This window comes from Scardinius erythrophthalmus, assembly GCF_964197995.2.
Source record: "Scardinius erythrophthalmus genome assembly, chromosome: 18".
NCBI lineage: Eukaryota > Metazoa > Chordata > Actinopteri > Cypriniformes > Leuciscidae > Scardinius > Scardinius erythrophthalmus.
Window position 1 is genome coordinate 12,534,564 of NC_138238.1, and position 13,175 is coordinate 12,547,738.

The following is a 13,175-nucleotide window of genomic DNA, read 5'->3' on the forward strand; positions in this document are numbered from 1 at the left end:
TTACATGCCAAATTCTTTCCATGGTTGAAAGTTACTGAGTGATTACATGAGAAATGATACATTTCAGTTGTTTGAGTTTAAGTTGTACTGGTTTTTTCAAAATACCCTAGGATTTTTTTTTATTTTGTGCTGTGACTAATAGTAAAGTGGAAGAGATGATCGGTTCAAGTGCCGCTTCTGAGGCGCTACAGCAATCTGGCACCCAGATGTATCTATTGTTTGAATTTCACAATGAAACTGAAAGAATTTGAAAGCTGAAGCTTTGTTTCATATCTAAATACCTTGCTCTGTCTTGTCTTGTCTGAGAACCACTGTTGTAATATACCTTGCTAGTCATCTGTTTTACAGGTTTATAGTATTAGGGGTCTATTTCTTTCCTTTTCCTAAGAATAATTACACGTCCAGTGCAGATGATTGCTTAAAAATTGACTTGCTGTGTTGTGTGGTCATAGAGTGGAATGAGGGAAACTTTAAAGCAGAAGGTTGTAAATCTGTGCCATTTCCTCAGCTTTTTATCAGGGTCTCTGTTGAGAAAAATCAGCCGGATGATAACCGTAAGTAGGGGTCTAAGGTTAGGTTTAATGAGGGCTACAGGAAATAATGAAAGCTGAGCCCATATCCTTGTTTCTGTTTCATATTTACAGTCTGGTGCCACTGGACAAATATAAACTCAGGCACAAAAATCAATTCAGGCCTTAATGTGTCTTTGAATGAAATTCACTTTTTTAAATTCCTCATGGGGCAGATCACAAAGACAACATTTACTATAATAGCGGTTCCTGAATTTAATCTTCCTGTCATAGTTATGTTATATCTTAATGATTTCATTTGTGTAAAGCTGTTGGCTGAAATAGTTTAAGCCTCTCCCATATCAACTGTAAAGCCTCACTTGTTGCCTTAACAGCAGGGCCACGTGGAGTCCAGCTGTGACACATGGCAACCCGATTCCCATCCTGCACAGCAAACAGAGGGATCAAAGTCCTCGGAGCTCAGGTGCACTGCACAGAGCCAGAAACAAGGTCAAAGGTTATATTTCCCTTAAAGGTGAACTACCTAACTTTTTTACCTTAACTGAGCAGCTTCGGAGTCATTGAAATGGTTATATTACTTATTTCGGGTTGAATGGTGGTCGTTTCGCACCCCCCTGGTGCCTGTGAGAGGAAAATCCGCACTTGCAACTTTGAGCCGGCGGGCCGCCGGCCGCCGCGTCGGGAAGTATCGCGTGATATCAGGTCTTGCAATGTAAACAATTGCTTTACGGCCAAAAGAAATCTGCTAAAATGCTGTCATTATTGCGCTCCCTCACGCTGTTTGAACCCGAATGAAGAAGACGTTTTAAAGAATGCCCCATCTGCATTGATGTCATTGATCTACTAGCCTCTGGTATCTGAGAATCGCCAACGAGTTTTTACAACAGTGTTACAACACTGTTGTAAAAAACACTGTTGTGTTTTTACAATAGTGTTGTCAAGTATCTATTCCGAAGCTGTGGGGGGAGCTCTAGAGAGAAACCTGTGAGCAAAAAGCGAGAATACAGCGAAGAAATCCTGAAATTACTGAGCCCTGCTTTAAGGATAGATGCAGCAACGGAGATACATTTTGGCCTGTAAGAAAGAATGATGCATTTGCAAATCCTTATATGGTCAGTGCATTATGGATATATTTAGGCACTTTGACCAGCACTGCTTTTTTTTAAAAAGGTCCTCATTGTAAAAGATGAAGAAAGAATGCCACTGGAAAAATATTTTCCTTACAAATGTTTCAAAGGATTTATCCTGTGATGTTATAATAGCCTCTGACCAAAGACATGGTACATATTGTCCTGCTTTGATTTCTGTGCTTAATCACAGCTATGGATTCTTGTGTGGATTCTTGTCACTCTAGCGCTCCTCCTCTCCATCTCTGCTCATAACAGACTTACGGTTTGAGGGGAGTGGTTAAGCGTTTCCCAACCCAAGCCGTCAAACCTACATCATCAGAGAAGGAACGCCATTCCAGACCGGAAGTAACTTTTCAGACTTTGATTAAAGATTACGACGGCAAACAAATTTTTTTCTGTGTATTACCTTGCACGGATTCATTTTTCACCACAAGACTAGTAATATGCGCTAACAAAGTAAATAGTGTCAATTTTGATTTCAGTTGGACTTTAAGGCAAATTTAAGTCTGGTCTGATCATCTTAGCAATTGGCGTGCTAGTACAACTTGAATTGAATTGGGAAAAATTGTAATATCCATCAGGGTTGTGTTAAGATAATATCGAATCAGCAAAATTTGAAAATAATAATTACATTTTTGCAGCTGCAATAAATTATTGCAGATATTTTCTACCATTTTTCTATAACTGTATGATTTTGTAATTTTTTTTATTTAATTTAATTGTGTTTTATTTTATTTTACTTTTTTATTTCTGTTTAATTTTGTTCAGCTCTATCCCTGTTGTTTTGAAGGATTGTTCCCTATTTTTAATTAGAACAACTTTTCAGATCATATCCCTTTCTCTCTATTATCCTGCTGAACCAGATCTGGCTGGTTAAGCTAGTTAAGTAGCCTGGTTAGTACAAGCATCCAAAACTGCACTGCTGCCTGGTCAAAGGCTCTGTGCGTTCCAAGAAGAATCTCTAAAGGTGAATATGTCTCTCAAAAGGCTGCTTCAAAGTTGGCTTCAAAAAACAGCCTGATTTTCTCTCACTCTCCAGTGAAGAAAGGGCCTGTCTGCCCTCAAGAATTTCCATACAACCCCCTGTAATCTGAAACATATCACCGGCCTTACATAAACAAGGCTGTTGCTTTTTTGGCCTTTTTTCCCCCCAGAATAAGCTTCAAGCTCCACAGACGTCTCATTTGTGGACTGTGTGCCTTGGCTGGCGGTCACTGAGATCACTAAGCATGTAAGAGGAGCTCTCTCACTCACATTCACTGTCTTTAGGGTTTATAGCCTACAGGTTTACAGTCTCGATCAACCCCTCACCCTCTTCATAACCTCTTTCTCTTTCATGTTTACAACAGGCTACATCCATAGCCCCAAATTTCATTATTCTGTTTTTCCTTGTGCACATGAGAGACTCCTAAATAATTCCCAAATTGTGTATTCGCCCCTGCTGGAAGCCCATTTCCTCTATAACCGATGATGTGGTTTGATTTGATTCCATAGACACATTAATGAGATTATATATTATGTGTTCTAGCTATTAACATTTAGATTGGACACAAAGATGGTTGTCAAGTATTTCAATGGTGTTTTATGTTCTTGATGCAGACAATCACACAGATTAGTCACATATTTTCGGAGCTGGTCTATGTCCTGCTGTGTCGGGGTAGCTGTGTTACAGCCAGGTGTAACATTCACACTAATTTCCACTCTGCTTCTACCTTTCATTTCCTTTTTAGCCAATTACCTCATTAACTGTACTTTTTGCTCTTTCTCGTCTGTTTTTGTACTCTCCATCCCTGGCCTCTTTTTTACCCTGATGGAGATCACTTCTTGAAATAGCTTGCTGAGTAATGTCTGACTCCGTTTGGCTGGTCTTCTCTTTTTGTCTGTTTTTTTCTTCTCAAGTTGGCCGTCATGTCATCTGCTACTGCTCAGTGACATCATATTGGGATCATAACCATGTGCTAAAAGCTCAGATGAGTTAGAGATTGGCTCAGGGACTTGTCTAGTCACTTTACCCTTGACCTCTGAAACACAGTCGTCAAAACATGCCCCCGTTTTCCCTCATTTTCTTTCCCTCGTCATGATGGGAGAACAAAAAAGTGCCTATGATCTCAGGGAGACAATGAAGGGTGTGGGCCAAAATAACAAATACCTTTTTCTGCTTTCAAAAACCGCTTTCTGGCGCGCTCTGACGTTTACACCTGGCTCTCATTTCCTGAGTAGTCAGTGCAAAGCTAATGAAAGTTAGCGTGAAAGCTGCACATTTAAGACATGGCTTGAAGCTTTGCCAAGTGGGACACACATTTTCTCCATTCAGGCTTGCACACAGTAGTATGATTGTAAAGGAGGTTAGTTTGACAAGATTGAGTCAAATTGAGTACATTGACAATGAAGAGCTTTCCAGAAAAATATTTTTTGCCATTGAAGGATGTGTGTTAAGCTTTAAAGGATTGTCAGCAGTACAGAAGCAGTTGGTGTGAAACAGCAAACAAATGTAAAGTTGCACAGAAACTTATTTAGAATGTGTGAGATGAGTTATGGTGGGGGTTGCACTGCTTCAAAGATTATATTCAAGGCACAAGAGTACAGCAGCTGTCTCATATACAATAAGGGATATAGGCCTATTGGATATTTAATAGTGCATGCTCATTTCATCTATTTTTACATTTATATTATCTTTGATGTCATCTTATGCTCACTTAAAGTTTGCTTTTAAAAATGCAACACATAATTTACCAACACTGTTACATGTAAGTCTTAAAATTAATATAAATTATTTATACTGTGCAGTTCAATATTAAGATTTTGTCCTAAATTCACTTGTAGCATTTAAAAAAAATAAAAGTGTTCATTTATTAGTTTATTTTGACAAAGTGAGTCAAATTATTTTACCACTTATTAATCATCTGCATTACCATGAAACTAATTATTAGCTTATCTAATAGCTTATATTAGGCCAATAGGAAAGACAAATCACAATTGATCTCTTTCATATCTCCGCTATTCCTCTAGACATCAGTGAGATTCGATGGAGGTCAAATGGAGACTTTTGCGTAAGTGCTGAGAAAACGACCCCAGTAATCTCACATGTGTTATCTCTAGAGATTTAATGTCTCAAACTATGCTCAGAGCCATTTGCCAAGATGCTAAAGTCTCCAATCAGATATGTGAGATTTCAGTATGATCTCCAACATTTCTCATCACATTTCTCCCCAAATTATTGTGCTTTCATTTTATAACTCTTGACAATCGTCTCTTATCCTAACGAATTTTTGAAACATCTGAGACAAAACCTTTCTGGGGTTGCATAATAGACAGTCCAGAGGACGATTCGCTATCAGGTCATAGTATTCCGTGCTTGTTCTGTGTTAAGCTGTGGACTGAGTAACACTGATTGCTTGGTGGTAAATTGTGTGCAGGGGATAAACATGGATCAGGAACAGATTATCCTTTCATTGCTGGTGTTGTGAATACACAGGCTTTGATGCACTATCTTGGAGTTGGACCATCTTATAAGTCAACACTTTAGTGTGAAGGCATTTATATGTTCATATTCCTGTGTTCCTCTTTCTCTGTTTTCATATCGTATTTTCATCTCTTTCTTTTTCTCTAAATTTTCCCACTCATTTATTTATGCTGTACTACTGTCCAGTTCAGTAAATTTTCACTCCTCTCACTTTTTACTTTTACTTGCAACTGGTGTGAGGGAATTTACAGGCTGCACCCCACCCTGGTCAACCACAAGCAAATAACCACAAGAGACCCACCCAAACAAGCCTGAAACCAGTAGTTATCCTCAGCCTGGCAAGTGATCCCTTTCTAAAATTGGTGTCAAGCTCTTATTGTTTAGGACTTCGGATGACCCAAGTGTTTTAAAGGGTGTAGCTCTGACTTTAAAACCTTTTAGCTTACTAAAAAAGTATTTTTTAAAGTAATTGAAAAGGTATTGAGCAATTAAAGGGATAGTTAGCCCAAAAATCATTCTGTCATTATTTACTCACCCTCATGTTTTTCTAAATCTGTGACTTCATTTCTTCAACTGTTTTTGTCCTTATAACGATAGTCAGTGAAACAACACATTCCCTCATTGACTTTCATTGTATGGAAAAAAACCAACAGAAACCTTTTTTTCAGAATATCTTCAATGTTCCACAGTAAGTCATATAGTTTTGATCAACATGAAGGTGAGTAAATGGTGAAAGAATTTTCAGTTTTTTTAGGAAATTATCCCTTGAATTATAGTCTTAGTATTTATAATTATACGTAATTATAAGTATTTAAAAAAATACTAGTATAGGTACACTCGCATCATTTTAGTTCAGATAAATAAATGACTGGACAAAAATGCTGATGCTTCAACCTGTGGAGTAGATCCAGCTGTTAGAGGAAGTGGCCTGTTGCTGTCTGACACACGTCCTTAATCTCCATGCAGCAGCAACCCCTCCCTATAGGCCTTCTGGGAAATGGAGGGGAAAGGATGACAGAGCCTCATCCACTGCTACCCTTCCCAGATCTCTCTATACTCACAGGAAAAACTTCTAAAACCTGGACCCCACCTTAAAGCCCACCTCTGTTCAAACACTTCATATCGATCTCCCTGTGTTGACCTGCCTGATCAAAAACACACTGAAAATTCTGGGACATTGACTCAAAGTTAAACCACAAATTACTTTTTTTGCATTTTCAGTACTGATTTTTGGGGTGAATATGGTAAAATGAGTAAAGTAAGGTAAATTTATGAAGCTTCATCTTGATTTCAGCAAGAGTAGATTCTGCACAGGCCTGCTTATCTGATGTTGCTGATAATCTGATCGCAGATGGGAGATGACGATTCTGTGCTTTCCCACACACCCGACAGCATGCTTGGATTATGTTTCAATCAACAATGGATTTTTTCAGGCAGTTGTCCTCTGGGAGCAGGGTAAATCTAAAGGGTTGAACCATGTCTCTGGATGAAAATGAAACACAATGGAATTAGCTAGATTTACTGATAGGTTCTCAGAATCGTAATGGGTTTGCGACTGGCCTCTGGCAGAAAATTAGGCCCACAGCATTAAAGATACAGCAGAGTATTTCATTTTACACATGGGGTACTTTTTTATCCCTGTATGCACCAAACCCATCTAGTGTTTTCTGCCAAAAAAGCTAATTGTTTTGTTTCATCTGACCATAGAACTCATCCCGTTTGAAGTTCCAGTAGTGTCAGTTACTTTTCAAACGTTCTTTATCTTTAATGCTGTGGGCCTAGTTTTCTGCCAGAGGTCCTGGACATCATGTTAGCATCATGGATTCGATCAAATACCAACAGATAAAAAAATCAAAACCTGACAACCTCTGCTAGAAATCTTAGAACAGGCCATGTTCGGATCTTCCATCAGGACAGTGATCCAAAAACAAACATCAAAATCAAAACAAAAAATGGGACACTGAGCACAAAAGCAAGCATCTGCAATGGCCATCCCGATCCCCAGACCTGAACCCTATAGAAAAATGAGTGGGCTAAACTGAAGAGAAGAAGCGCCAACATGGATCTGGGAATCTGAAGGATCTGGAGGGATTCTGTATGGAGGAATGGTGTCTGATCTCTTGTCAGGTGTTCTCCAAACTCATTAGGCATTATAGGAGAAAACTCAGAGCTTTTATCTTGGAAAAAGGAGGTTGCAAAAAGTATTTAATAAAAGGTTAGATTTTTTAAAAATAAAATATAAAAAGGATAAACAATGCAGATTTATTTGACCAAGGGGGCAAATAATTCTGACCAGCACTGTACCTTTGAATTTTGAGGAATACTCATATAATGTGAAATACATTTTCCTTGAACTTTTTTTACTCCAAAAAATTCAGGATTAAATATCAGAATACCCCCCCCCCCCCAGATCTTAATAGAGGCATTAGATGTAAAAGATAAGTTAAAAAATGTATGATATTGCCTATTTAATCCTTAGGTTCTGAATTGAACACTACAATCTCTCCACATTAGAAAAATGGATAGCTCAAATATAGTTCAAAATGATCCTTCTGGCATTGTCATTAGTTGACTTAGTTGTCCCTTAGGGGCTGATGTGGGTGAGTAGAGGCAGGCTGCTGTGTAGGGGTGTGCGGTCCTGGCCTGTGCTCCTTACACACAGACCTCACATTGACAGAAGAACAATGGAGCGGGTACACCGCAGTATCTTACCCTGCAGGCTGGCACAAAAGAGCCTTTTCATGCGTGCTGCTCGAGGGCTGGCCTGACAGGCTGCTGCCACCAAAGGCACAAGCATCACGGCCATGCCTGGAACATTTCTTATTATTATCAATGTTGAAAACAGTCAAGCTGCTTTATGTTTTTTTGTGGAAACCATGATGCATATTTGATCATCGTTCTCTGATTAATAGAAAGTTCAAAAGTACATAATTTATTTGAAATAGAAGTCCTTTGTAACATTATAATTGTAGCAATGAAAGGACAATGTTGTCAAAATTTGAGTTTTTTGGGGTGTTTAAAATGCACACACCATGTGCACACTTGGATCTCACTGAATCCATTTTAAATATGCTTCAGGATGTGTCCATGGTGATTTATTCTTGTTTAATGGATCGCTGCTCATTCTATAAATCCTTGATGCATTTGTAAGAAGACCTGAGGGAATTGAGACCTGTTTCTTGTGACTTGTTTGTGTGAATGTTGTTGTATGGTACATTTCTGCTCTACAGGGTGTAAGGTACTCCCCGAGGACTGAAGCAGTTCTTTATATTACTGAGTCTAACTGTTCAACTTATACCTGGATGTTTAAATTTAATTAATTGAGACGCAATTCTTAAAGAGGATGTATTATGCTTTTTTACATTTTCAACATTCTTTAGTGTGTAATGTTGCTGTTTGAGCATGAAAATGGTCTGCAAGTTTACAAAGCAGAACGTCACTCCAAAGGGAGTTATTCTCTTTATCAGTAAGCAGTAAGCACTGTTTCTGAACTCCCTAAAAATGCCTCGATTGTAGTCTTGAGTTTCCTTCTGGGAACACACGTCACAATATTCATCATTTAAATAATTTCCACCCAAGGCATACACAAAAAAGGGGGCGAAGCCTGGTTGAGTTGCGTTAGTGTGTTGAAACTCGCGGTTATAGTAAGGGCCGTTATATTTCCGAAACAATCTCAAAGCGTTTGACGAATCACAACACACAGGTCCAGCCGACCAATCAAAGCACATTACGCTTTTCAAAAGTAGGGGCTTCATAGACAGGAACTAAACAGAGTGTTACTGACAGACTGGGAAGAGAGGTGCTGCAACAATATCAAATATGTGAAAAATAATGTGTTTTTGATTCTAGTAGACCCCAAAAAAAAAATCAAGACTTTGTAAAATGGCATAATATGGCTTCTTTAGTTCAGTATGAGATTATGAGGTCATGCCTCAAACTTCTAAGCACACTGCCTGGGGCAGGATGGAGCTTAGGGAGGCTTGGCAAACCCACAGGTTGAAAAGAAAGGATGCCTTATTCTACCAGGCATGACCCAGGTCTGTTTGGAAGAACAAGGAAGTCAGGTTCCCCTGAGGATGGAGCTCAAAGCAGCCTGCTTTTTTAAGGCAGGGTGAACGTCAACTTTTGGCTTTATGCGACCATGGAGTTGGGCGGATGTGGAGATATAATAGTCGTTGTATTGTCTGAATGACTAGTCAATTTGGCTGGTGCTGGTCCAGCACTAACCAGCCTGGAAATTCATGCTGGTCTTTTCAGCAGGATTTATTATTGTGCAAACAGATTATGCAGCTCATGAAACATGACCTTGACTATCCTGTGCTTTTTTATTTGCTTTTGATTCTTGACGGAGATAATTTATTAAGCTGCCCTTTCTTTACACGAGGCACTGAAATTTGATTATACAAGCCGCAACACCACAAACCAAACAGATCTTTATTAAGTCATAGTTAAACAAATATTCCATAATATTCATGAATGTGACTGCAGATAATCAATTATGTGCTTGTCTTTCTGCTGCAGGTTCGAAAAGGGTCGTATCTACAGCTACATTGGAGAAGTGGTGGTGTCGGTTAACCCTTACCGTGCCATGAACATTTACGGACGGGACACCATCGAGCAGTACAAAGGCAGAGAGTTGTACGAGCGACCGCCACATCTTTTCGCCATCGCTGATGCTGCGTACAAAGCCATGAAGAGGAGGAACAAAGACACCTGCATTGTTATATCAGGTAGACTATGTCTTAATGTGTTTTGAGTGTGACTCACCATCAAAGTCATGGGTGATTCTGAGGAGCAGTCACAGATGTAATCTTACAATTTAAGGGGAAAAAGGCATTACTTCATCTTCAAATAATAATAAAAATAGCCTTCCTTCTGTTTGATTAAATAACAGGCCTTACTGGAATACAGGCTTTCCGGGGTCTTCTTGTGGGGTCTCACTATGACTGGGAATGATGTGATTAGATCTGTGGTCAGATGAGAATTGTTCGGCACTGACGTGGTTTGTGGTTTTCCAGTCACAGTGGACTGCTTGAGAAGAAGCTCACAATAGAGCTCAGTGCATGAGCAAATTGCTTTCTCAAGACATGTCCATTGTGTGAAAAAGATTAATGACAATATGGTGGTTTCACAATTTCTACAATGATGATGGTGTTTGTTTTCTGTCTTGGACGCTGTGGAACTATGCTGAGGTGGGGCACATAGCTCAAGGGGAATAATCTGGTGACCACTCAGATATAGCCTCTATAAGAAAACATTGATTGTTATCCAGAGAGTGACCACAGGTGGTGACTACACTGCAAAAATATGTGGTATGTGTGGTGCCATCTTGTGGCAAATAGAGGAACTTGCTGTTTATTTACAGCATAATTTTGTCTTAATTTAACAAATAAATTCCATAAGCATGTTTTTGTGGTTTAGCATAATACTGTCTTACACAATAAATAGATTAAGGGCCTTACCAAACAACTCAGAATAGTGATATTTTGATATTTGTTTTGTTTGTACCCTTACATTTTCCCCTAGACTTGTCCTAGTGTAAAAATGTGTATTTGATACTTATGATAATTAAAAACAGTAATATTGTGAAATATTATTTCAATTTAAAATAACTTTCTATTTTAATAAAAAAAAAAAATATATAAATAATAATATGATGATTTGGTGTTCTAGAAAGATTTCTTATTATTGTCAATGTTTTATAAAAAAGTTTTGCTGCTCAATATTTTGGTGAAAACTGGAATACATATTTTATCAGTATTCTCTGGTGAAGAGTTACACTAAGGAACACTATTTAAAATGGAAACCTTTTTTAACAATACATAGTCTTTTCTGTCACTTTTGATCAATTTAATAAACTCTTAGAGTATTCATTTCTTAAAAAAAACATTTTCATTATCACAACTTACATAAAAAAAAAATATTACAATTTTTAATTTTTCAATTCTTTTTTCATTCAAATTGGTATGTTATTTATGTATTTTCTTACAAATTTGCATGCAATATAGACATTTTCACCAGTGGTCTCGAATTGTATTTCATTGTAGATTGTAATGGTATTTACTTAATTTTATCCAATTGTATTATTATATCTATAAAGGATTAGTCATTGTTTCTTTACTTTGCAGGGGAGAGCGGAGCTGGAAAAACAGAGGCTAGTAAATACATAATGCAATATATCGCTGCTATCACCAATCCCAGCCAAAGAGCAGAGGTGGAGAGGTACGTACAACAAAAGCCTTTCTGTTCCTCTCTCCTCGCTGCTGCAGTGAAGAGTCATATTAAGAGCATGCTGCATAGCATGCCTCCTTAATGTTATAATCAACAACCGCTGAGCATTTCACAAGTATTTGATGTTTTTATGTGGATGTCATTCATAATAATACAAATCTTTGCTTAGTTCTGACTAAAAGAAAGCAGAATTTTGTGAAAGTGAAGTTTCTCATGGTAGTGAGTCAATGAATAATGCATTGGAATTAGCTTCACAAGGAGCAATAGTGATAGAAGTGAAATGTAGGGCAGAGATTAAAATAGTGCTGGGTCATCTAAGTCAAGCTCGATGAATAAATGATAAGAATCTTTACTATTCCTTTTTTTATCTATGTAACTTGAGAAACAGATCACTCAGTATAGAAATATGTCGGGCTTTTAATGTTTATTTAATCATAAAGATCTTTATACCTCTCTTATGCAACATTCTGCATATACCTTCATTTGCAACTGTTATCCACTTTTAGATGTATAGTGCTTTGTGCTACATTTGATATCACTGTTATTGCACCCTGTAGATATGGTTTATTTTCTCTGCTTGCTAAAGGTTAAAGCTCTTTCCAAACTGGGCGTTCATCAGTGTGACATTTTCCAGGAAGTGCATCTAAAGCTCTGCCAAAACAGGGGTTTTTGTATTCTCTAGTAATTTCCAACCAGGGTAACATACTGTATGCTTGAGGGGGTACTTAGCAGATTTTAAAGGGTAATAAGATTTTGCTTTGCTAAACCTATAAAACAGAAATGATGACTTTAAAATAAATAAATTATTAGGGCAGTTAAAACAAGATAATTAAAAATAATTAACTTTTAATGGGGCTTTTGGGATACCTAAAGCGAAAGAAGTTGGGCGACTTTGCTATAGGCCCAATGCAAAAGCAAAGTGGAATTTTACAGGATGTTGTAGCTATTATGGTCACTACATGGATGAAAGTGTCCCGCTTAATGACTGACAGGCTTGTAACAGTTGGGTGAGGACCTCTTCACTAGGCACTAAGCAGAGCACCTTCCTCTAATGTGCAGTGTAGGTCATGCATGTCTGTACGGCAGGATAACCATTGCTGAGCATTCTGTGGTCTGACTCATGCAGCAGGCCCCATAAATCATCCACTGAAACGCTCTTAACCACCATGCTGGGATACCACATGGTGATACTATATACACTAACATAGCCAGATATAGCCATGCAAACTGGCTCGTTAAAGCTTCACACAGACAGATTAGTGTATTTACTCTAATACCAAATGTCAGGAGCAATCAGATCCATCAGCCTCATATTGAAACTGATGCTCGTTTAGCTGTAGTGGTGAACTGATGCACAAGTGGCTTGTAAATGTAGATTTAAACAGTGTGTGTGTTTATGCAGGGTAAAAAACATGCTGCTGAAGTCCAACTGTGTCCTGGAGGCATTTGGGAATGCCAAGACCAACCGCAATGATAACTCCAGCCGTTTCGGCAAGTACATGGATATCAACTTTGATTTTAAGGGAGACCCCATTGGCGGCCATATCAACAACTACCTGCTTGAGAAGGTAGGGATGCTAAAGAGCACGTTAGGGGTGCTAAAGAGCACTTTTTAATTTATTTTTTATACATATATATCATTCTTTCAAAACAGAAGCCACCTAGCAACCAGCTATAACACCATAGCATCAACCACTAAATATGTTAAAAACACTCAAAACTTTAATCACTGCATAGCAACACCCTGGCAACCGCCCACAACACAGACTTTTTTGCTCAGGCACAGACCACTCAGTTTTGTCTTGCTTGATCGTGATATGT

The 13,175-nt window shown here is 38.3% G+C and overlaps 1 protein-coding gene across 1 annotated transcript in view; it reads left to right on the top strand.

The window, feature by feature from the left end:
- Positions 1 to 13,175, top strand: part of myo1d (myosin 1D) — a 69,894-nt gene that overhangs the window by 4,992 nt on the left and 51,727 nt on the right. The window contains exons 2-4 of the mRNA XM_081392279.1: positions 9,645 to 9,853; positions 11,252 to 11,345; positions 12,757 to 12,922. Coding sequence (XP_081248405.1) covers positions 9,645 to 9,853; positions 11,252 to 11,345; positions 12,757 to 12,922 — 469 coding nt within the window. The remainder of the gene's footprint in view (positions 1 to 9,644; positions 9,854 to 11,251; positions 11,346 to 12,756; positions 12,923 to 13,175) is intronic.